The following is a 27,178-nucleotide window of genomic DNA, read 5'->3' on the forward strand; positions in this document are numbered from 1 at the left end:
ATAATTTTGGAAGGCATTTTGGGGGGCCAGTGGAGCTTGACTGTAGGAACCAAGTTCTGCTGTCTCTCTGGACCCCTTGCTTTTTATTAACACAAACTGTCCTAAAGCAAGGTAGATATACATATCAAAGGCAAGGTTTAGTATATAGAATCTATTGTCAGATTGGAGGAACTGCCTTTCGGCAGTTCAGGTGTTTGGCCAGTAGGAGGCAATAACATGTAGATTAAAATAACCCTCAGCTGTCTGGCAGCAAGCAATCATTTATGCATCCTTTTCAGGTTTGGGGAAATGCCCTTAGCCATTTCCAGCAGGCAATCCTCAAGGTTCCATCAACATTTTGATGAAACTTCTTGCATTTATGACATGCTGGAATCAGCTTCCGGCATTTTCCCCACCCTACAGATGCCTGCTCTGAATTCCTATTTTTTATTGTATGTCTAGATTCTGTGCTACCTTCAGAGGGTGTATATTTAGACAGACTCATCACCATATTCCATTACAGCTTGTCCAAATTTTTTTTCAGAGGGTGATCAAGAAATGTCGGTAAACATAATTGCAAATGTTTATTTCCCACATGGCAGATTTTGATGATTGCCAGGTATGGGGAGTTTGTGACCAGATGTGTGAAGACCGAGTAGGCCATCACCAGTGTCACTGTGCAGAAGGCTATATCTTGGAGCATGAGCGGCATTGCAAAGCCAATACTTCCAGTGAGTAAAAGAAGGACACTTGTATCTCTGAACACTATACTTGTGACTAATATCCTGCTCCCAGAGCAGATGACAAAAGAAATAACAGCATTTATGCAGATGGCAGGATTAATCATCACAAATCAAGAGTGGCGCCTGCTGCTGGAAGAATGGCTCAACATGAATGATTAAGGACTAATTTGTGAATTAATGATCATTAATAGTTTTTTTATTGGTTGCTTGTTCACTTTGGGCTTGGACTATTATGTCATCCACCACATTTAAGCGTGGACTAAATTTTATGCCTACAGTTGACCTACTGGAGCATCCATTATTTTAATTAGTTTACCTACCACAAATGTAGGTGACAAGTATATATAGAAATAATTTTGTTATGCAAGATTTAGGGATGGTTCAAAATGGACTTGCTAAATTTGGATTACAGTTTGTGAAAATGCCTTTTTTCTGGGTGTTTTGTTAGAATCAATCTAAGAGTACTACTAGGTTATAGTAGAGAAAAGTCCTGGGGAAATCTGTTAAAAAAGATTACTCTCCCAAAGCATTTTTTGTCACTATGAATTTCATGTTTGTGAGTATATAAATATAGCAGATTTAGATCATTCATTGCCATGTGATTTCCCAGTAATTGTGTGTTTTACGCAATCTAAAATTACACCTGGGATAAAGTGCTTATTTCATCTAGGATTCTTGAAAAAATCTGATATATTCCCCTCAGTTGAATTGAAAGTGAATTGGACTAGTAGTCAGGACACTTGAATTCTTGGCAGCCTCTGTTCCTAATTTATTGTGACTTTGGACACTTCATTAAGAATCTGTTCCTCAGTTTGCCCATCTGTAAAATGGGTAGAATGACACCTATATGCCTGCCTCAGAGGTTTATTTTACAATAAGAAATACATAGGACATATTTGAAAAAGCTGAAAAGCATACCAGTTATAAGTTACATAATCATTGTTCATTTGAAGGAGTGATAATGCCTTCCTTTTTCACATTTAGCTGGTGAGGCCTCTGTTATCTTCTCCAATGGTCGAGATTTGCTAATTGGTGATATTCATGGAAGATCCTTTGAGGTCCTGGTAGAATCTCAACATCGTGGAGTGGCTGTGGGTGTGGATTTTCACTATCACCTACAAAGAATCTTTTGGACTGACACGGTGTTAGATACGGTAAATAGAAATTTCAGGAGCATACTTGGGAGCTGATAGAACCCCAAGCACAAAGTGTTGATAGCTTTTTACTTTGGGGGGAGAAGAGGGAAAAGTTTCTTTGTTTTCTAACAAAAAGGGCCCTTGAGATATTTTATGTTAATCAGCACCTTTTTCCATGCTATACTATTACATGGGACCCATTAAACAAAGCAGTCTATTATATGGATTAGCCTTGAGCAACTTTTAATTTTATTCGAAATGGAGTCCAAAAGCCTAATTAAAAGAAATAGTAGACATTCTTTCAAAACTGGATAGATATTTGGTAGTAATTTTTGAAACTTGATCATTTAAAATGTAAAAAGTACTCTGCTTTCCTGTATGATAAAAATCAGATTTTACCTTCATCTTCTAAATGGAATCATAATCGAGGGTTGGGTAACAAATATTGACAGTATTTTGACTAACAGCCAAATTTTCATTATACTGACTTATTTGGAAAGTGTGATGGATTTAACTTCAACTTTGAGTAATGTGGTGGCGATTTTTAAAACATAAATTTTAGAGTGACATGGAATTTTATTTCTCTCTCTTACATTTCTTTGTACCATAATTAAAATTCTAATTCAATTAAGTTGTATAAAAATTTTAAGAAGTATAATAACCTGGGTTTTTCTTTCAGGTTTTTTCAGCTAATATTCATGATTTAGACACCGAAGAAATTATCAATGTTTCCATTGATGATCCCGAGAATCTGGCTGTGGACTGGATTAATAATAAACTTTATATGGTGGAGACCAAGGTTAACCGTATAGACATGGCCAATTTGGATGGAAGCCACAGGGTTATTCTTATAACGGAAAACTTGGGGCATCCTAGAGGAATTGCCCTGGACCCAACTGTTGGGTAAGTGATCTGAAGACGTACTGATTCCAGTATTTTTGGAGTTTTATCTCTTTCCCTATACATAAGACATCCATTGGACTAATTGAAGGTTAATTCTGAGTTCTTTTTAGGCTCTGTGCTCTAGAACCCATGTTTACTTTGTATTTCTGTTCATAGAAGCTGTAAAGGAGTCGGCTAAATAGAACCTTATTTGAGGATATGTAATCCTAAAACATATGGAATACTAAAAATGTGATGTTTTAGGTGTATGAATTTTATTCTTAATGTTTGCCATATTCACTTGGCTGAGAGATTGAACTCTGTCCTGACTCAACCTAATAATATTGTTACAACTAAATATTACTGTTGTTTCACTATTATTAAGATGATCACTCTAGCATGAATTGGCTGTAAAGATTTTTAAATTGGGGAAATAAGATCCAAACTATCCCCCTTTCTTAGGTTTTTTTTTTTTTGTTACAGACTGGGGTTGGGATGTCAATGTTAATAATGCAGTACAAGTTTAGTGCGGATCAATCCAGTAAGACCGATAATGCTTACTTTTCTCTGGGTATACATCCAAATATTACTGATCTCCACATTTGAGAACAGTTATGGAAAACGTAGCTTTCTCTTAGGTTTTCTCAGCTGTCTTAGGAACCTTGAATAAACTTGAGGCTACTACAGTGTTGGTGAATGGTGATTATTCATTCCTACTTCCTGATACCTGCTGTTCTTCCTTGAAAATGGATATCTTCTATAGACTAAGCCTTAGAATCGGGAATGGAGGAGGAAAATGGCTTGATAGCCGTTTTAAAATATATTTGTAAGCTTTCTTGGATGTAAAAAAATAGAAGTGAAAAAGCCAGGGGACAGGGGAGAAAGTTAGGAGGGTGGATATGAATTTTTAGGCTACCATGTTAGTGCATTTTAGTAGTTGTTATTTGGAATTGTTGCCTCTCCTGATTGGCCTTCTTAGTTTCTGATTTTTAATGCTTTTTAATTTCTCTGTTATTTTATACCCCCAGTTCTCTAATCAGCTGGAGGAAATTTCCATTGATCTAAACAAAAATAAAAAAATATTTCAGGTAAGCTTGTAAAGTAACTGACTCTTTTCTTTCATCTTTTGTTTTTCTTTTTATAGATATTTATTTTTCTCAGATTTGGACAGCTTTTCTGGTGGACCTACGGTGGAAAGGGCTTTCATGGATGGCACTAACCGTAAAGATTTGGTTAAAACAAAGCTGGGATGGCCTGCTGGGATAACTCTGGATTTGGTATTAAAGCGAGTTTACTGGGTTGACTCCCGGTTTGATTACATTGAGACTGTAACTTATGATGGAACTCAAAGGTAAGAAGTACTTTTTATAACTTTATGAGTTTAGGGAAAGTACATAAAATTTATGGAAAGGGATACCAAAGGAGCATAATTAAAATATTGGTTTTGGTTGACATGACCTTTGAATGACCTTTGTGGTGACATTCGCATGGTGACCTGCTGAGTATTACTTCTTTTGAGTTCCATAGCACAATCATTAAATATTACCTAGAACATTGTTCTTTGATTTCTCCTCCCAACCCCTCTTTCACTCTTAGATAAGGCACATTGTTTCATTAACTCCTGAGTTCATTTATATCCAGGAACATTATACTCTGGGTCCCTTATGGTTTATTTTTAAAGACAACTTTGTCTTTAAGCTTTCTAATATCCCCCCAATAAATAAATGCTTTATTATTTATTTAACATTTTCTGGTGGAAATTAATTGGATTTTACTCTGCCCTTATATATATTTCAAATTTCAAAGAGAAATTCTGACTCATATTTTTACTTGATATACTTCAAAGATACTTACATAAACAAAATATTTGAACATAGAACATGGCATATATTTTTCTTCATCTTATTAGTCTGATTAGAGCTAACTATATATTATTTAAATTTTTAACTATTTTAGATCCTTTCCTTTTGGTATTTTCAAAAATTGGTCTTAAAATTGACAAGATAAATTACTTTGTGCATTCAGCCAATAAATTGACCAGTTAAAATTTTCAAAATGACTGGATTTATTGCCTTCTCAATGAAAGGCATATTATAGCTTTGTTTTCTCCTTTATCTCTTTCGTAAGGATGGTATCACCGTTTGCCCGTGGATTATATATACTTAGAACACTCTCTACTTGGTTAAATCAAGTGATTGGACATTAAGGCTATGACTTTTTATCATTGAAACTGTTTCCTATAGTGAGAGTATGAATTAATTGAATGAAAAAATATTCGTTAACCTGATAAATCATATATGAGCAGTTGAAAAATGCCCTATTTTTCTCTTTCACACCATTATATTATATAATCCAAATATTTTTATGCTAAGGTTAAACTAAAACATAAAAGATAAAAATTAATAGAGTTTCAGAAAGATGTAATTTGCTGCCTGTGAGGAAACATCAAAGAGATAATAAAGCTCACGAGTACAGCTGAAGTCATAAAGTCATTGCCTCTTGCTTTGCCAGCAGGTGGCATTCAGGGTTCTGGAATTTGCTAACTGAAAAAGAAAACCATTCTCCAATCTTAATGTACCATGTCGTTATTGAATGTTTCAAAGTGTGTGCTAACTTGCCACCTTAGTTTTCTTCTTCTATTTTTTTCTCTCCTATAGTATTTCCAGTGTTATTATCTTCAAGTCTTTTCTTAGAGTTCTATTGTGCTTTTCAGTTTTCCAGGGCTGCTCAGATTTTTCTTTGTCTTATTGTGCCAAAAGGAAAAAAAAAAGAATGAGTTTTTTCTTGGGTTATATTCCACCTCACTTTTTAAAATATGGCCTAACTGAATTATCGTTCGTGTGGATGTTGTCCTGGCAGGCACTGTTTGGCACCTTTCACTTCTGTTTTCTCCCCATTTAAATAACTCTGGACATGCTGTATGATCTATTGAGAGTTTCATCTAGCAGAGCCTTAGAGTGGTATAGCACTGCTTTTTGCTCTCACCAGAGCAGTGGTGGGGAACATCAGGCCTTCGGGCCGTATGAGGCTCGAGGAATCATTTGGTCTGCCCTGCCAAGGCTCTAGGGGTGAGTTAATTAATATTTGACTAAACATAGCAGGCTAATTTTTAAGTTGATAATTTTGTATGGCCCTCGAATGATGTTATAAATATATCCAAATGGCCCCTGGCAGAAGAAAGGTTTCCCACCCCAGCACTAGATTGGCACCAAGAATAAGTCTGTGTGTTTGCTGTGGGTTGAACTCTCGCCCTCACTGACCTGCACCCTAATTGCTGAGGAATGGTCAGTGGTCCAGTGTGAAGTCAATGTAGAGGGCTTCCTCTACCATCTGATCCCTGTTACACTCTTTCGCCTATGGATTTCAAAATGACATGTCACATCTTAGCCCTTTTATATGTGGGGCAACCTTAAAAGAATGAAGAGCAAGTGTGAAAATAATGGTAATTTCTCAAAAAAAAATCTACAACAAGTTAGGATTGGGCCTGGAATTTAAGTTTCAAAGGTCTTTTTCAAGAGACATGACAATCCTTCTGTCAAATGTAGGTGGAAATATATCTATTTTATCTATAAATTCTATATATGCAACAAGAAATTAATTAGCCTTTTATGCATTAGCTTGAACTAATTTGACGTTTAATCAAAACAAAGCAAAACAAACAAAAAAATTGTATGCTATATATCTTTTGTAACAGGAAGACCGTGCTTCATGGAGGCTCACGCATTCCTCATCCCTTTGGAATAAGCTTGTTTGAAGATAGTGTATTCTTTACAGATTGGACAAAGATGGCTGTAATGAAGGCCAACAAGTTCACTGAGACCAACCCACAAGTGTACTACCAGTCTTCCCTGAGGCCCTTTGGAGTGATTGTTTTCCACTCCCTCAGGCAGCCCCATGGTAAGCCCCACAGCAATGGACGCTGTTAGGTACTGGCCTTGGAAGAAAGGTTTTCTCAAAGCTATGAAGTTAATAATGGGGGACCTCATGAGATTTGGGTGGTATTCTCACATATATGAATGGTTACCTAGAGAGTTAAATCTTCTGAAATTGACTCTGCGGGGAACTTAGAGATTAATTTAACAGATATTTATTGTCACTGTAATGTGCCAGATCCTGTCTAGATCCTGGGGTGATCAAACCAAACCAAAATAACTATCTTCATTCTACTGGGAGGAATCTTGTAATTCAACCCTCTAATATTACAGTTGAGGAAACCGAGTCTCAGAAGAAGATAATGACATGCCTAAGTATTGTCAGAGCCATTTTCCCCTTCTGCCCTGTTGTACGTGTAAGACACCTGTCCTTTGGTTTGCATTAGGTTTGACACAGACAAATTGGATTTGGTGACTCTGGTCACTATTTAAGAAAAAAATAAGTATTTGCTTGTATATCAATTAAAAGAAATATGAGATATTTAGATTATAATTAGATTATAATTATAGAAAGCTTAATATTAGTGAACAGTCATTCAGAGAATGACATTTCACTCAAAAACTCTTTGTGTTAAGTGACGGATCTCAAATCGCTCCTAAACCGCCACTCTTGCCACTTGGAGTCAGATCCCACCTGGCTGAAGGAGAAAGACTATAATTAGGTTGATTTTTTTAAAAAAAGAAACCATCTATTAGAACCAAAACATTCAGATGAATATCCTTCAATGTAGTCCTCCTAGGAAAACATACACTTCATATGAAAATACATGCTGTATCTGAAAACATTTCCGAAATTTCTATTTGGAATAGTCAGTGCATGAGCCCTTGACCAAATATATTGTCCAATTTTGTCATTCAACTTATTTCTGTTATTTGCCTCAGAGTGATATCTGGCTGCTGTTTTCCCAAATCAGTCCACCTGAGATGATAGACTATTTTAAGGAATAAGTCAAAGGCCAAGAAGATAATTTCAAAAGCACATAAAATATTTTTAGCTGTGGCAGCATTGTGTACAGTGAGCTTCCCAAGGTCCCTGTGCTTGAGGGCGGTTTTTGGAAGTGTAAACGGGTTTGTGTTGCAAACTTGCATGGTTTTGGAGTCAGATCTGAATTTAGTATAGCTGGCGGGCCACTGAATAATCTTGGGCAAGTTGTTCTATCCTTTGGAGACTTGATTTCCTCTTCTGTGGAATTGGGGTACTACTACTTACCTTTTAGAGTCATTGATTGTAAGTTGGTTTACTTACAGAGTAAGCATCCAGTGAATTACAGTTATACTAGTATCTTGTAAATGGTAAAATAACACGGTATTTTTTTTTTTGGGGGGGGAGCAGTTATTTTCCAATCATTGAGGCTAGCAGACACAATTATTGGGGAAAAGGGACCTCCCAAATTATCCAGTTGCAGGAATCTTGTTTTTTTTAGCCACCATTAGTTTGAGAGTGTGAAATTGAGAGGGCCAGTGCATCTACCTAGTAGAGGTGAGTGTATATAGTAGCAACCCTTAGCACTGTCTCTGAATTTTAAACCCATTATTCTGTTTCACCTACAGGGCTCAAAAGTGGCTTCATGTGTCTGGGATAATTACACATTTCTAACTGAGACTTTACCCTGTGCATTTTTTTCCTCCAGCCAGCAATCCTTGTGGAGATAACAATGGAGGCTGCGAACAGGTCTGTGTCCTCAGCCACAGAACCGACAATGATGGCCTGGGTTACCGCTGCAAATGCACCTTTGGCTTCAACCTGGATGTGGATGGCCACCGCTGTGTTGGTAAGAAATTGGTTTGGACTGTCTTTCTGGAATGTGGCACAGGGTTATGTGCTACTCTTGGACTCGGGCCATCTCAGCAGGCATCTCTCCCCTTTATTCACAGAGCTGTGTTTGAGCAACGTGTCTATCTCTTGGGATTCACCTTTAATTCCACATCCAGGGTTTCCTGGGGCTCCCTTTCTCTTGTCTCCTTCCCCAAATCTTTGTCTACCTTTTTAACTATGCTTTTGAAATCCCATAGGATTGCATTTTGAGTTCTTTTTAAAAAATTGATTTCAGAGAGGAAGAGAGAGATAGAAACATCATTGATGAGAGAGAATCATTGATCAGCTGCCTCCTGCACTCCCCTACTGGGGATCGAGCCCACAACCCAGGCATGTGCCCCGACAGGGAACAGAATCGTGACTCCAGGTCCATAGGTCGATGATCAACCACTGAGCCATGACAGCTGGGCTGCAGATTTATTTTTTATGTTTATTTCAGAATTATAAAATGTGCTTTATGGATGTATAAGTAATTTGTATGAAATTCAGAGAGGGTAAGAACCATGCTGTGGCTGATCACGCTGTGTCCTTCCTCCTATAGCTGTTAAGCAATTCCTGATCTTTTCATCTGAAGTGGCTGTTCGAGGGATCCCATTCACCATCTCTACCCAGGAAGATGTCATAGTTCCAGTGACAGGAAATCCTTCTTTCTTTGTTGGAATTGATTTTGATGCCCAGGAGAAAACACTCTTTTTTTCAGATACATCAGTAGACATGATTTATAAACAAAAGATCGATGGCACAGGTGAGAATTCTGTTTTTAGTAATAATGCTAATAAATATAATTTGCTTAGGAGAATTTTGCATTCACTTCTTAAGCAGGATCCTTTACTATAAGACCTTCCATGTCTTTGATTGCCATCTATGTTGGAATTATAAATCAGTGTGGGGAGACTTCTGATAGGGCATTTACTGAATGTTTCCCCCCTAACCTGGGGAATGAGGGCAAGGTCTGGGAAGGCTTCTTCTTGCAGGTGCTGATAAAAATCTCCACCCAAGCTTTCTGAGGTTCAGATTCATAATGCCAATTGCCTTTTGGGCATCCCATAACCACCTCAAAACCAATATATCTACACAGACACCTTAATCCCATTTCTCACATACCTCCTGCCTCAGGAGCATGACCACTTCACCTTTTCCATCCTCTCCCTATTCCTTCCACTCTTTTAGCTTCTCTCATTAACTCATTAACCTCCAGCCATGCTCTGGGACATGTGAAATTCCCTCTTTCTCTCTCTCTCTCTCTCTCTCTCTCTCTCTCTCTCTTTCCCTCACTCCCTCACTCCCAGTCCTTGCTTTCTTATAGCCCCTCAACTCACCACTCCCTTTGGGAAACTTCTCCGCACTGTCAACTTGCCATATTCTCCATTCAGAGACTGCTTTCATACCATCCTGTGCATTCCTCCATCACAGCACCAATTACTATTTTTGCTTCTCGGATTAATTGCCTCCCTCCCTCTCTCTCTCTCTCTCACTTTATTATAAATACCTTGAAGACAGTGTCTCCACTTCTCTATGACTCAGTTTCCTCATCTGTACAATAGTATGTGGGCCAGTTCCTGGCTCAAAGTAAGTGCTCAATATAAGCTATTATGAGTAGTACTATTAGCAATATTGTGTTTTCTAAATCTATTCTGGTGGGATGTTTTACAATTTTCTGGAAAATGAGTGGAGAAAGCACAATTGGTTTTCCTACTTTGAAAGAAAGAGGTGAAATTTTTACCCTGATTTAGATTTTCTATGGTGAGTAAAGGGAAAAGAGGAGAAAAGGCATAAAAATTTCACAAAGAGGAAAGTGGTCTTTTTTTTCTTTCCCCTGTACCTAGTTCTAATTTCCTTTCTGGTATTTTTGCTGGTCTTTTCCAAACTTGGCAGCTCTGTGGCTATGAAAGGCTGTTGATGAGAGGGCTGGGCGGTCATACCGCAGAGATATCCCCCAGTCGTACCTGGCAGTGTCGGCTTATCAGAGCTGTCTGAGGGTGGTGTTTGTGCGCATGTGAACTCAGGTATCTCTTCTTCAGATGTTCTGCAATGAGAATTTTTTTTTCCTCGAACAAGGGAGGAAACCCAAGCCATATCATTCCTGGGTCTATGTATCAGAATTATATCCATTCTTTGAGATCTAAACTTTTGGGCATGGATATATTCTAGGTTCATCTCATGTTGTAGCTTAGTTTTTTTTTTTTAAAGAATGTTGAATGTTACTGAAATGTGCTCCAACTCTGACACGAAATTTATATATGCAGCAGGAGGAAAATGTATGTCTAAAATATGCTTAGTTTAAACCATGTCCATATTTTAACTTACAGGAAGAGAAATTCTCACAGCTAACAGGGTGGAAAGTGTTGAAAGTTTGACTTTTGACTGGATTTCAAAGAATCTCTATTGGACAGACCTTTCTTATAGGAGCGTGAGTGTCATGAGGCTAGCTGATAAATCGAGACGGGAAATAATCCGGAATTTAAATAACCCACGATCAATCGTAGTCCATCCTATTGCTGGGTAAGCGTGTTCATGTTTTCCCGAGAGCTTGAAACTGAATAGCTTTTAGAGTTAATGAAAAGTGATGTCATAGGGATTTGGCAAGTTCAGCAAATAAAAGATTAACTATATAAATTGAAATCACCTTAAATTTTATCCCTTTAAGTAATCACTTCATCTCCTTCAAAAAACTTTCTTAGTTTCAGCTTCCCTAGTTTTAATAGAAGTGGTTGTTTTTCTCCCACAATTGCAGGGGACCAAACAATGTGATACAGATTCATTAGGGAAGGAGTGAATATACAGCAGAACTAAGCAATCCCAGTTGAAAAGCCAAAGTTACCCCCCCCCCCCGCCCCAGTTATCTTGACTCTTATCTTTAGTCTATGTTCTCTTAACCCTTAACCTTTAGCTCCACCTCAGGGATTTTTTGGAGAAAAAGACAGCTCAGACAAAATTGGCCCCTTACTTTAAGACAGGGAGGTCCAGAATTCCAAGAAAACTCACCCAAGTTCACCTAATGCAGAGCAAAGAGCTGGTGGGGTGCCATAGGTCCTGCTGGTACCTAGCATGGGTCTGGGTCTGCAAGGTGGTCCTGGGTGGGCCTGCTTGGAATCCTGCCACACTACACCACCATAAGACCACCCAAGTCCCAGCACCTGTTGTATTTGAATGGAACAATAGAAGAAAAAAAGACTGATAATTCACTAAAGCCTTGTTCACTTGACACATAGTAAGCACTGTACATGTATAATGTCATCTAATCCAAAAGCTAGTTTGTCAGTGGGGTATATATAATGCCTGTTTTAGAGATAATTAATCTGAGGCTCAGAGAGATATAAAGTAATCTGCTCAGGAACCCACACTTTAAAAAATATATATGTTTGAAGGAGAGGGAGAGGGAGAAGGAGAGAGAGAGGGAGAGGGAGAGGGAGAAGGAGAGGGAGAGAGAGAGAGAGAGAGAGAGAGAGAATGAGAGAGAGAAACATCAATGATAGGTTGTCTCCTGCACGCCTCCTTCTGTGATCGAACCTGCAACCTGTGCATGTGCCCTGACGGGAATTGTGGTTCATAGGTCAATGCTCAATCATGGTGAGGGTTCCACACTTTTTAAGCAACAGGTAATATTTAAATTCCTGTTTGACTGGAAAGCCTGTGTCTAATAACTCTGTATGCTGTCTCTAGGATATTTTATATTTTAATTTTCTCCTTATGAAATAAACATAAGAAAACCAATATTATTGATAAGAAATCTTATTACACTATAGACTAGAGAGTTAAATTGTTGATTTTTGAATGAATTTATGTTAAACTAAATTTTTGGCATTTGGTTTTGAAAAGCTGTTACATTCCTTTCTTAATGACTCCATTTAAATAATATGAAATCATATTTCAGAAAAGACTAATTTTAATTCCTAAGGCTCTTATGAAAGAAAAACCCTCCCTCCCCCACCCAAAACTTATCTTTTTGCTGCTCCTTAGAATAAAAAGAGATGTTCTGAGTAAGATAATATTTAAGAGTCATTTTCATTAGGGATGAAATGCTTGCCTACAAATTAATCTATTCCTCGTGGAAGATGACTGAAGAGTGATGTAGTGGATCCAGGATGTTAAATCCAGAGAGAAAATCATTTTCTTGCTCACAGCTTATTATTTCATTTGAACAACATGGAATATTTAAAATGTAACTTAAATTTGTGTCTTTAAAAAAATCTACTTGATGACATAATTGTAGGTCCTATGTCTGGTACAGTGGCTCTGCTTTGGATGTCCATTTCATGTTATTTGTCTTTGTGAATTTGGTGATATATTGAAAACTGAACCTTTAATTAAGAATTAGATCAGTTGTATACTAAATATGCTTAATAAACAGATACTTGCCCCCCCCCTCCCCATGGAAGCCTAATAGCATATAAAGAAAATGAAATTATCTGCAGCAAGTCCCAGGAGAATCTGTGCTTGTGCTAAATCTTTCTAAGGTATGTAATATGTCCCAGTGTTAACATCTTTGATTTATCACTGCTTTTTCTAGGTATATATTCTTCACTGATTGGTTCCGTCCTGCTAAAATTATGAGAGCGTGGGGTGATGGATCTAACCTTTTGCCTATAGTAAATACTACTCTTGGATGGCCCAATGGATTGGCCATTGATTGGGGGTAAGTAGGAATTATCCCAAATTACTGAGTTCCCAAGCCCGCCCCTGTGCCCATCAGAGCCTCTCAGCCCACAGTTCCTTTCCAGGTGCACAAATTTGTGCACTGGGTCCCTAGTAACAACATAAAAGACACCAGTTTCTGCTGGGACAAAAACTACCACGTTCATGAATATTCTGAGGAAATTGCTAGAGGAGCAGAATGATATGACCTTGTAGAAGGTCAGTATGGAGGAGATAAGGCCTAAACCTCATTAGAAGTAGGATAGGGATTTGATGAAATGGAGGTCATGTGTACTTGTTAGAGGGAGCATCTTGAGGCTAGGAAATCTTTGGTGTCAATCAAATGTATATTTGTCTATATTTACTCTGGGAGAATTTTTGAAGTAGATATAGTTCTCAAAAAATTGATGATCTATTTAGGAATATAGGAAAAAGTGACAAGGTAAATAAGCTTACAGATATGCCAAAGTAGTTTATAGGAGAAAAAAGGGAAGAAATGTATTTAACTTTTCAAACATAATTAGCTACCAATATTTTTCTTCATTTATTTATTTAACAAGGAGAAAAATTCCTAACTCGACAACATTTCAAGTTTTCTAAGACACTTAATTGAAAATCACTACATAAAAGTAGCTATATCTTTTTTTTTGGGGGGGGGGATGCATAAAACTTGAATTTTATTGAGTATAATTTATTTTAAAAATGTTTATTAAATGTGTCAATGGAACATACTGTTTTTGAATACCCTCATTTGCTATTTTCTGGATAACAACTAAATACTTTATTATTTTAGTGCTTTACGATTGTACTGGGTAGATGCCTTATTTGATAAAATTGAGCACAGCACCTTTGATGGTTTAGACAGACGAGTCCTGGGCCATATACAGCAGATGACACATCCATTTGGACTTACCGTCTTTCAAGGTATGTTCTGAAGTGATAAAAGTGTGTGCTGCTTTTATCCTTCGCAAGTTGTAATAGCAGACTCGCCCTCATTTAGCAATCTTGCAATTCTGGCAAATCTCACTTTAGAATACAAAAATGAAAATGCTGCTATTATGTATAGACAAAATGCTTGGTTTTTTGATTGAATAGTTCACTTTTAGAGTATATTTTTTGTTTATGATACTGTTAGATAATAATATTGACAACTTGTATGGGAATAGCACATTATAGAATACACATATTATTCAATTTAACATACCAAGTACTTTATTATATAAATATTAAACAAAGAAATAGTAAATTACGGCCTTCATCATTTTGAAGAATAAAACAGCAACAGCTGTAGTAACACTGTATCATTTCATTCTCTGATGGTTGCAAGAACCTCTTCAGAATTTTTGTGGAAAAACTATTATATATATTCATCAACTATATACTCACTGAATAACTGAAGCTTTTTAGTCACAGTATTGGGTAACATCATCTTTGTTATATAGAAATGTTAACAGTGATCACACTAATGTATCAGTTTTCCTTCTCTCAGCTTTCCTCTTTTTTTCTTCTTTTTTAAAACATATTTATTGTTGAAAGTATTGCATATGTCCCCTTTATTTCCCCCCTTTGACCCTCTTTTTTAAAAATATTTTTTGTGTGTTTTGGTTTTTGTTAACCCTCACCAAGGATATTTTTCCCATTGATTTTTAGAGACAGTGGAAGGGAGGGAGGGAGGGGTAAAGAGAGAGAGAGAGAGAGACACCGATGTAAGAGACACATTGATTGGTTGCCTTCTGCATGCAGGATCGAACCTGCAACCTAGGTACATGCCCTTGACTGGGAATCGAACCCATGACCCTTCCATGCAGGGGCCAGTGCTCTAACCACTGAGAACACTAGCCAGGGCTCAACTCCACTCTCGAGTGTAGTAGGCATGCAATTTTGAGTTGAGTTGCTGGGAATAAGAATGTAGCTTGGCACATAAAACTGGAGATTTATTTAGACATGGTTCTTTGAATAATTGCATAGCTTCAACGGCCAGGCCAAGAGGGTGAGGAGAGACTAAAATCTACCCCGGTTTTGTTTGACAAATCATAAGTAGTCTAGTTTGGGAGGTGCCCTTTTGTGATCAACCAAAGGCCTTAACCATAATGCTAGTTGTGTCCCTGGTTGAAACCTCCTACTCTGAATAATTAGCACAGTGCTTTAAAAAAAAGCTAGACACTGAATATAAATCAAAGACTTTCTCACATGCATATAGTGTGGAATGAATAGCTAGTAAATATATTGCGTAGTCCATCCTGCTGTCTGTTTATCTGTGGAGGAGTGCATGGTATTTAAAAGTATTTAAGCAATGCTTTTATGAGATTTTTGATGAGTCAATTATATTCACCCCCTCCATAGATTCACTCCCTTTTCAATAATGATATTTGCTGTCACACAGGAACATTATGAAAATGTTAAATTTTATCTGCTCTTTGCTGGAATGTTCTGGGATTGAATAGAAATGCATTCGCAGTGACTTTTGGTTTCATCAGTGTGAAAAAAATTTTGAGTGCAAACCCATGAGAGCACAGCATTCTCAAAAAATAATAATAATAGTAATAATAATAATAATAATAGTTTCTTCCAACACTGCCCTTTATTGGGACTGTCTTATGGAAATTTCTTTTATTGTGCAACTCTGTGGAAATTATACATCTTTCTAACAAAGGATAGATTTGCTTGATGGTCACATCACACAGGACTGAAAGGTTTATTGGATTTCTTGTCTATTTAAGTGTAGTAAAATAGTAAAATTCCTTCATGAGTGGGGGGACTGAGATTGCCAGTCAGCCCAGATAATATTTAGTGAGTCCAGGAACTGATGAGTCATTGATTAGACCATAGATAAGGAAAAAAAGGTCTAATGATAAAATCTCAGTCATTATCTGGTTAGTTGGAATTTTTAGTTAGTTACGCTGTTGTTAAAGAGAAAATCCACTTTGATTTAATTCTTGTTAGAAACTATCAAAATGTGTATGTTTACTGTTCTGCTTTGATAGTGTAAAGTGAATATGATTAAATTTTTGATGTTAAGAATCTTATATGATTTTTATCTTACTATTTTGAGTTTCTTGGAACATGAATGTGATTGTAAGTATAGGCACACTTCTGTGGATAATTTTTATTGACCCCCCAAACATATCTTGAAAGTTCCTTTTTGGACTAGATCTGTACTTTTCTTTTTCAACAGTTTTTATTAAAACTGAGTGTAAAATGTTTTTTTAAAAAAATATATTGTCATTAAGACATGGGATATGGAATTTTTGACCTGGAAAGAAGCTTAGAGATGATTTATAGTCTATTGCCTTAGTTTTCAAAGGAAAATGAGCCTTCACACAGTTAAGTATTTGCCCAGTAGCATTGATCAAATATCTTAGCTGGATAAGAACTCAGTCTTATGGGGCACCCTCCAGTATTCTCTAGAAGAATCCTGAGGTTTCTTAATGTTTTACGTTCACTCATGGAAGTCTAAACCTAACTGCTATTAAATGCCATCACAGTACTCCATCCATGTCTGCCTGAATATGAACCCTAGTACTAATAAATATACAGGCTCATGAAGAGTCCTTTTTAGAGAGTAACAAGTCATGGAAAATGACTACTCAAACATATTACAGGTATTTATGGGAGAAGCTTCTGACATTTGCAAGAAGCATTACAAACCTATTGCATATTTTTAAGTGATTTAAAAGTGAGCTGTGACAAAAATACTAATCACCCGTGTTTCTTCTTAGACTATGTATTTTTTACTGACTGGAGACTGGGTGCTATTGTTCGAGTCAGGAAAACGGATGGTGGAGAGATGACGGTTATCCGAAGTGGCATCAGTAATATAATGCATGTGAAATCATATGATGACAGTATCCAGATTGGTGAGTGAGAACGCCATGCTCTTTTCTATGGATGTATTTAATACAGTAGATCCTTTTTTTCTTTAAGTACTTATTACTTAATATAGATATTGATTGTTTTATATTCCTATCACCCAGATAGTTTAATGCTGCAAGACTTAAAAAAAATCTCTGTTTAACTCTGCTGATTCTAAGAGTGTTGCTGGAAGAAATACATTTTAGCACTTTTCTGTTTTCATATTGAATGTTATGTTTGGCATGCTGATTTCCAAGAGGAAGGTACTTTTAGATATTGGGTCTGAAAAGTTTTCTTTCCCATTTGTTTTTCTTCTCAAACCATACCTGTGGTCAACCTAATGGAAATGTGATGAACTCACTATCTCTGGACATTGCTTTTTCAGGTTCTAACTATTGTAATCGACCCACCCACCCAAATGGGGACTGCAGCCACTTCTGCTTCCCAGTGCCAAATTTCCAGCGGGTGTGCGGTTGTCCCTATGGAATGAGCCTGACTTCTAATCACTTGACGTGCGTGGAAGACCCGTCCCATGAACCACCTTTGGAGCAATGTGGCTCCTTTTCCTTCCCGTGTAACAATGGCAGATGTGTGCCCAGCTACTACCGCTGCGATGGCATTGATGACTGTCATGATAACAGCGATGAGCACCTATGTGGCACGTCTAGTAAGTAGCTTATAGGCTGGAGATAATTTCTGGGATGAATAGAAAGAAGCGGGCTTAACAAGAAAACATGGGTTATCTCTATGGGAAAAAGTATTTTGAAAGATTTCAAATGTTAGGAAGCTGAACAATAAATATCATTCATAGATAATGTTGCAAATGATTTCTCACATTGATTTGGACCACCTTCAGTAAAATATATTTTTTTGACATTGGCTGTTGGGCCAATGCAGAGTTTTCACATGTTGTCAAGCTTCTCAAAAAGTCAAATAAAAACAAACTAAAGATCGAATCTTTAGTGTCTGAGATAATGTTATCACAGAATAGGTACCTATACTAATAGCTTTTGAAAATCTCATGGGCTGTATTCCACCCTCTCCTCCTTTGGTATGAAATGAATTAGGAATGAAATGGTGCTCTTTATTTTTGTATTTTTCTTTTTATGATAATCTAGTTTATAAATTTTGGAGCTTAATAAATGGTATTAAAAAATACAAAAGTATTTTTTTTTTTAAAGTATTTTTTTTAAAAAAAGATAGTGAACTGTTGAAATCTCAGAAATTTCTATCAAAGTGAGATTAATAGTAATAATAACTTGTGTCTTTTTAGAGAAAAAGAAGAGTGACATTTGAAAAATGAACATGCCCATTTTTCTGAAATTTCTAAAATTTTCTTCCTTTTGTGTATTATTTTCCTCTTTCTAAAAATGCATTTGCATTTTTCAAATGATACACTGTCAAGCTTTCTGTAGTCTGAGATTTGTGTGTGTGTGTGTGTGTGTGTGTGTGTGTGTGTGTTCCATAAACAATCTTTATTTTACATATTTTTGGCTTTCTTCTTCAACACCATGCAATGTGTACACCGAATTTGAAATTGTTACTGGAGGAAATACGCTTAAAAGTAAAGGGCGGGCCTTAAAGGCACCCTTTATGCTTTAGTCCTGGGCAGATTCCTAAATCTCTCATAGCCTCAGTTTCCTCATCTGTAAAATGCAGATAATTATGTGTACATCACTGTATTCTTGTGAGGATTAAGAGAGAGAAAAAAACATAAAGCATGTAGAAAAGTGCCTGGAATATGATCATTGTTAAGTAAATGCCAGATGATGATGATGATGAGGAGGAGGAGGAGGGAAATGAGAAGGAACATTTGAATGACGCACAATTCTCCTTATTTTGTATAACGCTCCTATTGAAAAAGGAGAAGAATTGGGCCTTTACAAGGCAAGCACTCATATAAAAGACTGTAAGATCAAGTGTCTTCATGATGAATTTGTTTCTGTTATAGATCATTCCTGCTCACCGTCAGCGTTCACCTGTAACCTCGGAGGAGAGTGCATCCCTGGACACTGGCGCTGTGACAAGCACAGTGACTGTGTGGATGGCAGTGATGAGCAGAACTGCCCCACCCATGAACTCACCTCCTGCCCTGCATCTTACTTCACCTGTGATAATCACCTCTGCATCTCCTTCAACTGGGTCTGTGACACAGATAATGATTGTGGGGATGGATCTGATGAGAAGCACTGCAGTAAGTTTTGAATGGATTTCTCGTGGTCGATTGATCATCCTAGTAAATAGATTTAAACCATCAGTAGGCCTTGCATACTTTCCTCTAAGGCTCACACAATTTTCACTGTATCTTAGCTACTGTTATTCTGTCTGTCGATCCTTGTATTAAAAGGCTATAGAGCAAAGATATGGGAGGCTTAGACTCCTCCTAAATATTGAGTTTTTTGGAAGCAAAATGAGGACTATCTCTGATGTCTAATACCCAGATAGAAACTGAAAAAGATCTCTCGACTAACTATTCAGATATTTAAAACAAATTTGTTTTTTTCCCCCCTAAATCATATAAACATACCCAGATATTTTACTCTTGTTTTTCTTTTCATTTGATACTGAAGAAGGCAATAGAATATAGAGGCACAGAACATTTAAATGACCACTGATCTTACCCATTTGCTTTTTATCTTGCCAGTTCTAATTTTCTTTAGGTTGTCATGTCTTTGATAATAGTTTAAAGTGGAGTAAACTTCCCTGGACTAAATTCTAGTTTTGGTTGCATGACTAGGCAAGTCACTTTCCTTCTGGAATAGTTGAGCTTTGAGATCCCTTCTGGCTTTCAAATTTTATAAGTCTACTTGAGGCCCGATGCACGAAATTTGTGCAAGGGGCTCGGCCCTCGCAGCCCCTTGCAGCCCCTCGCAGCCTCGGCCGGCTATCATAGCCCCGGCTTTGTCTGGAAGGTCGTCCGGATGGTCGTCCTGCTGTTTGGTCTAATTACCATATTAGCTCTCTATTATATGGGATATTTAATACAACTTCATCAGTGGATGGGCAGCCAGCACACTCGATTCTAAGGCTGTGTCTCTTCAGCAAAGCAGGCCCTCGGTTTTTAGAATTGTTCTGATTAGACTCTGGATTAAATCCAGTTATCATGATCAGTCTATACACTATTGCTACTAGCATGAAGGTCAGGCTAATAAATGCTGCCTAGTTGGGCTCTATGGCTTAGCTTTGGTGGAATCCTGGACTTACTAGTAATCATGAAGTGTAGCCTAATCCAAACCCATGATGCTAACTTTCTAAGTGTGGTCTACTTTCAGGGTGTAATCACTGTTTTTGACTTTGCCCATGATATTTTTTTATAGCCAGGTTCAGTGGTCGGCAAACTGCAGCTCGCAAGCCACATGTGGCTCTTTGGCCCCTTGAGTGTGGCTCTTCCACAAAATACCACGTGCGGGCACTCATGTACAGTGCGATTGAAACTTTGTGGCCCATGCGCAGAAGTCGGTATTTTGTGGAAGAGCCACACTCAAGGGGCCAAAGAGCCGCATGTGGCTTGCGAGCCGCAGTTTGCCCACCACTGGCCTAGTTTATTTATTTATTATTATTAATATTACTATTTAAATTTATCTTCATTGTTGAAAATATTACAGGCACCTCCCTTTTTTCCCCATTGATCCCCTCCATCCCGCTTCTGCCCCCTCCCCAGGCCTTCGCTGCACTATTGTCTGTGTTGATTCATTATGAATATTTGCATATAAGTTCTTTAGTTAATTCCCCTCCCCTCCCTCTTCCTTCCTTCTGAGATTCACCTATAGTCTTTTTATTCCTTTTTTAAAAAAAACTGCCTTAATTTTGAGTGCTCTTGCTGGTTTGACTTTGGCAATGTGGCTAAGTTGAAGGAATTTTGAACACATGTACAATTAAAATAACATCTATTTCTTTAGCATTTTTTCAATTTGGCTCTGCTACACATTGAACAAGAAATAAACTGTTATTTGGCTTTGTTTTTGGATGATATTAGACTTTACAGCGACATGCCTGCCTAGTCAGTTTCATTGCCCTGACCATCGGTGTATTGACCTGGCTTATGTCTGTGATGGGGACAAGGACTGTGTTGACGGATCTGATGAGAATGGTTGTGGTAAGAGGATTGCTATCTTTTTATTCATGCTGTTTAGAAAAATCCCAGTCTCATTGAGCTGATTTCTAATGCTTTCTTTCTTTCATTCTTAGTAATTAATTGCACTGCTTCTCAATTCAAATGTGCCAGTGAGAACAAGTGTATTAGCAACGTATATCATTGTGATGGTGTTTTTGACTGCAGCGACCACTCTGATGAGAAAGACTGTCGTAAGTACCATAGACCCAGCATGTTTCAGATAAAGGAATCACTTCATTCTATCAGCATTGATATTACCACAGATTTTCTCTAGCTCAGACAAACTGGAGGGAAGACAGTCTGAATTACAAAGTATTGTCGAAGGAATGCAGTATTAAACAAATGATGAAGTTGCCAACACATTACCAAGTAATGATTTATGATTTGTGAATTAGTTGTATAAATGGGAACTTTCACATAGTTTCTTAGGTAGTTTAACTATTTCTTAGATATTTTTGTTTTTACTATTAAGTTTTCCTAGGTTATCCCAAATTAGTGTGTCTCAAATTTTTGATACTTAGCATATAAAAAGGTGTTTTAATGGTTTCTTTTAAATCTCAATATAGAGTCAAATCATGGTATGGATGTGATATGGAGCAGAATTAGATATTGACTCTAATGAATTTATTCTTTCAGTGGTTTTTGGTTGAATATCTGCTAAGATATATATGTTAAGTATTTGTCTGTAAAGTCTAGTTAGAGTAATTATAGAAAGTAAGAGATAATAAAGCAAGGTGGTCAGTTAGAAGGGCCTTAGAAATGATACAGATAAAATTCTATGAAGGCTCAGAGAATAGGAATTCCTTCTGCTCAGAGGGTTCAAGGAAAACTTTGTGGAATATAAATTGATAGACCTACAGTCTACAAAGGCTGGAAACCTATAATGAACAGTGTGTGCAATTGCCTACTTTTTGTGTTACATGGATTTTAAACTTGTAAAAAAATTGTCAGTGAAGTAGTCATTTTTTTGAATAATGGTATTTTTTTGAATAATGGTATTTTGGACCCTAAAAAGTAGGTTTCTGTCAATTCTACTCAATCAGAAAAGAAGTGCTTAAATCTATGGATAAAAAGAAAAGTTAAATAAGATGGTTACATGCTTTATAGGTGTGCACCACACCCAGAAATTCTTAGTCACTGATTTTCCTATGTCACATCGAAACATAGACTTCTGTGATGATCTGAGGTTACTGTTCCAGGTACTAATGACTTGCTGTTGCCTTTCTAGGTTCCTGGGGGGTTAGGGGTATGAGGGCTTATCTCTGTGAAATAGGGAGACAGTTCTTATCTCTCAAGAATTACTTGATGAACAGTGGAAACTGCAAAGAATTAAGGGCTTACTGTCACCTTTTGCTTAATGTGTGCTGGTTTAATCGGATACAGCTTATTTGAGGAATAATTATGACATCCAAATGTATTATTGAACACATGAAATTCAAAGTAACCATAGCTAATTAAGTACAATTGAAATGCTCTGGTGATTCTTTAATAAAGAGACAGCTGTATTTTATGACTTATTCTGTAATTGAATGAACATAAGAAATGCAGGAAATAGAATGTTCTTTTGACTGAGGGAATTTATCTTCTATTCAGGAGCTGTGCATCATGTTCTTTGTTGTCAGATCAACTAATCAGACACATAAAGATTTCTATTTACCACAATGTTGGAGGATACACTGTGTATCATTTTTACATTTTAATATTTATTTTAGTCATTATTATAAACCTATCATTGATCCAAAACCATTTCCTATAGGGATTATATAAAAGGAGTTATAAATTGCATTCACAAGCCTATCTCCCCCATGGTTTTCTTTTAGCAACCAGGCCTCCCGGTATGTGCCACCAAGATGAATTTCAGTGCCAATCAGATGGTCTCTGCATTCCTGGGATCTGGGAGTGTGATGGGCATCCAGACTGCATCCATGGATCTGATGAGCACAATGGCTGTGTGCTCAAGACCTGCTCTCCATCCCATTTCCTTTGTGCCAATGGAAACTGCATCCACAAAGAGTGGGTCTGTGATGGGGACAATGACTGCAGGGATATGAGTGATGAGAAGGACTGCCCTACTCAAGCCTTTCACTGTCCCAATTGGCAATGGCAGTGCCCTGGCCATAGCATCTGTGTGAATCTGACTGCAGTATGTGATGGCGTCTCTGACTGCCCCAATGGGACAGATGAATCCCCACTTTGCAGTAAGTTCCCTGACCACAGTTTACTGGCCATCAGTTCATTCTGACCAGCAGCCTGCTGTGCATCATCATTGTCATAATCACCATGTAGCTTTTGAGAAAGGGATTTCAGTTCCTCTCTGAGTTCAAATCTGTGTAGGGATAAGCATCATGATTCAAATAAATCATCACTGGATAATATTTCTCATTAAATCCTTTGCATTTGGTTCTGTGTTTGTACTTCTTTTTATGTAATCATTAAAAAAATAAGTCTAACTGAGGCCATTAGATTCTCTAATTAAATTTGGTTCTATTGGTAATGGACTCAAAAGTTTCTAACTTTAATATTTTCTAATTTCAATCAGAACTTGCCACAAAACAAATGAAGTCCAGGGATTTGTGTTTGCTGTGATTAGAATTCTGTGATTGGCATGTAATCCTAATTACTGTCCTTTCTTTCTTCCCTCTTTAATCAATGCTCACTCTCAGATGAACCTCAGCCAGGTACGATTGCAAAGTATTTTTTCTTTTTATGATTTTATATGTGTTGTGTTTGTGCTGAAAATGTTCTAATCAATTTGACTTACTTCCCCTTCTAGTGCATGTTTTGTACCATCACTCTTATAATAAGTTACATGGAAATAGAGGGCATTTGCATTCCCAGGCATGTGAGCTATGTTTGGGTGGCTTCAGGCATTGCTGTTTTGGCCCTGAAACTAAAGAATGATATTTGTGGACCTGTGCTCTCTAGTGTTCCAGCTGCCTTTCCCCTTCCATTTATTCACTTTCATAAACCTTCCAGCCCTTGTTCATAATGTCAGTCTTATCTTCTATTTCTATATGGGTGGAAGAATAACAGAAAGCAAATGAGAAGTTAGGTGTCTTTGCATGCTTGATCAATGACAGTTGTGTTTCTTGATGTCACCAATATTTCCCCAAGTTTCTCACATTGGACTAAATGAAATTATAATAGAGGGGTGTAGCGAAGAAAGTGGTCCAAGTCAATGGATGTGAAGGATAGTAAATCCTTAGGTCTATCAGAGCAGACACTGACTAGCCTGCGGAATTCATGCAAGTGAGTGCTGCTCTTAGCTCTTACCTGGGTATTATGCTAAAGGTAGCCCTAGACTATATGACAAATATTTGCAGCAGGGTGAACCAAAGAAGCAAAGATTCCTCACTTTCCCCCTTTCTTATTCTCTTTCTTTATTCTAGACCAGGAGAGCTGCTCAAATTTAAATGCTGGTTGTACTCACCAGTGTGTTCAAGGGCCCTTTGGGGCTCAGTGCCTATGTCCATTGGGATACCTGCTTGCTAATGATTCTAAGACCTGTGAAGACATAGATGAATGTGATAATCCAGGCTTTTGTAGCCAGCATTGTTACAATACAAGAGGTTCTTTCCGGTGCTGGTGTGATAAAGAATACATGTTAGACACTGATGGGAAGACTTGCAAAGTTACAGGTAATGACTGAACTTGAAAGTGAACTAACTCCAGTTAACAACATACCCCAAACCTTAAGATCAAATGTGTTATATAGATATTTGGAAATGCTGATTAGGAGTCAAATGATGGATCTTGTACTTTGGAAAATAGAGGTCAAAACATATACAGTAGAAGATGCTTTTTAAAATTATTTAGAATAATATCAAAATGTTTTTTACATTATTTAAATATCTTTATATAATGAGCATAATGCATTCAATTTGCTCAATATTAGTTCAGTTTCTATTATGTGAAAGTGATTATACTATATATTAGGATATTAATTCAGCTGCTTTAAATGACCAAATAAAGGAGGCTAAAACAAAGTAGAGGGGATATTGTGAGATAATTAGAAGTCTCTGACACAGCTGAATGCCTTTGGAAAAATTATTTGACATGATTCCTGCTTTCAAGAAGCCTATAATTTAGGAAAGAAGATAAGCAAAGTATAAAAGTAACTAGGAATAGGAAGAATGCAAGTATAGTTCACTCCATATTGATATTTAGACAATATAATTAAAGGAAGAAAAATATTTCAGAAAAAGCTTATTTTAAATATTCGTGAAAATCAGCTAACTATTTAGGCAAGGCATGTAATGATTAAAAAAATTTTTTATAGAGATTTTTGTTTTTTGCCATTACTATAGTTTGGAATTACATCTTCCTCTGTTACCAAAAGTATTTCATCAAATATTTGAGATGCTTTAGCTTTGTTTTCTTCCAGAATCAGTGACCTTTTTGCATTTTCTTCTTTGACAGCATCTGAAAGTCTTCTGTTACTTGTGGCTAGTCAGAACCAAATTATTGCTGACAACATCACCTCCCAGGTCCACAATATCTATGCACTTATCGAGGGTGGTTCTCACATTGTAGCTGTTGATTTTGATTCCGTCAGTGGTCGTGTCTTTTGGTCTGATGGAACTCAGGGCAAAATCTGGAGTGCATTTCAAAATGGAACAGACAGAAAAGTAGTAAGTACATGTCTACTGACCTTCGGCCTGATTCCACTGTCGTGGGTCTCTTTGCTATTACCCTCCAGTGAGAGAAGATCCCACTGCGTACTCGGTAGCTCTCATATTCCCCTTTGGGTGGGATTGTACCCAAGAGGCCTGGACATTCACAACTCCAAATCTGTGCGTGTTTTAGATAAGGAAGTGGTCTCTGAAGGCAGATCCATTATTTTGAATTCTAGGTCACGTGATGTAGAGACTTCACAAAATCTATGAGGTTCCCTTTGCAATTTTTTTTCTGGTATATGAGAGCAGAAGGAAGCGCCAGGGGAGTTAAGAGATTGCTTTTCATAGTTTTAATTTAGTTGTGCTTTTCAGTCTATCTCCCAATTTGTTTCTTGACCTTTGATGGATATGCTTCCTTTGCCCCTTAGAACTTTATTTTATAATCATTAGCACTTAATCAAGGTGTTACTTTTGGTACCTTGGCATTATACATTTTCATAGGATTGCCAATTTAGAGAACGGATAGAGCTTTTGTTAATTGGAAACACTTTGAAACCAAAATGAAACTACACACTAGTCCAATCAATTCTACAAAATCTTGTATGTTTTTCCTATAAAAATGTAGTGTTGATTAGTAGTTATCTATATGGGAAGACAAAATTTTATAATGCTCACAAGCAAATTAGATGCCGTATTCCAGATTTTCATGTTATCACCCATCCCCTTTAGAATTCACTCTTTATTCAATTTTGTGTTTAGGTACTTGACAGTGGCACCACCATGACTGAAAGTCTTGTGGTAGATTGGGTGGGTCGCAATCTTTACTGGACAAACTATGCTCTGCAAACAATTGAAGTCTCTAAACTGGATGGGAGCCACAGGACTGTGCTGATTAGCGAAAATGTAACAATGCCGAGGGGACTAGCATTAGATCCCAGACTTAGGTAAGACTTTTTTTTTTTCAATGATCTTGCCCTGACATGATTATCATGAAGGAAAAATAATAGGAGGATGATGTCACTGATATGTATATTATAAAATTTAAAATAACCTGTTGTTTAAACTTCTCTATAGAAGTGGTAGGCATCCAACTGGTTGTTGCTATCATTTCTTTATCTTTAATAGTGTTTGCCATAAAGTACACAAGGGCAATTGATTGTTCACTTTCAGACTGCATCGATTTATTAGCTTGGCAATACAATTATTGACATGATTATTATAGAATTATATAATTAAGTTTCTAATGAATGTATACAGTAATATGCCATAGATGGGCTAGCTTGCTCTAACCTTGATATCTCATGGTTTCATTAAAAAAAATAATAAAAGCCAGAATTTTCTGCTTTGGTTTCATGCTATTTCCTAGAGTTCCCTTTTATGTAATACAAGGGGGAAAATTTTTTCCTGTTGTTCCTAAAGGGAAGAAAAAGAAATTCTCCCACATGTTTAGAAACCTCTGCAGGCCTCCTCTCT

At 37.1% G+C, this 27,178-nt stretch overlaps 1 protein-coding gene across 1 annotated transcript in view; it reads left to right on the forward strand.

Moving 5' to 3' along the window:
- Nucleotides 1–27,178, forward strand: part of LRP2 (LDL receptor related protein 2) — a 194,145-nt gene that overhangs the window by 72,983 nt on the left and 93,984 nt on the right. Inside the window, 19 exon segments of the mRNA XM_023743536.1 lie at nt 582–710; nt 1,707–1,876; nt 2,538–2,761; nt 3,885–4,091; nt 6,435–6,637; nt 8,304–8,444; nt 9,030–9,233; nt 10,798–10,990; nt 12,999–13,124; nt 13,917–14,047; nt 16,843–16,980; nt 17,361–17,642; nt 18,927–19,169; nt 20,952–21,071; nt 21,164–21,280; nt 22,910–23,287; nt 24,479–24,727; nt 25,509–25,720; nt 26,465–26,649. Coding sequence (XP_023599304.1) covers nt 582–710; nt 1,707–1,876; nt 2,538–2,761; nt 3,885–4,091; nt 6,435–6,637; nt 8,304–8,444; nt 9,030–9,233; nt 10,798–10,990; nt 12,999–13,124; nt 13,917–14,047; nt 16,843–16,980; nt 17,361–17,642; nt 18,927–19,169; nt 20,952–21,071; nt 21,164–21,280; nt 22,910–23,287; nt 24,479–24,727; nt 25,509–25,720; nt 26,465–26,649 — 3,652 coding nt within the window.

Source organism: Myotis lucifugus, unplaced genomic scaffold (genome assembly GCF_000147115.1).
Source record: "Myotis lucifugus unplaced genomic scaffold, Myoluc2.0 scaffold_5, whole genome shotgun sequence".
Lineage (NCBI taxonomy): Eukaryota > Metazoa > Chordata > Mammalia > Chiroptera > Vespertilionidae > Myotis > Myotis lucifugus.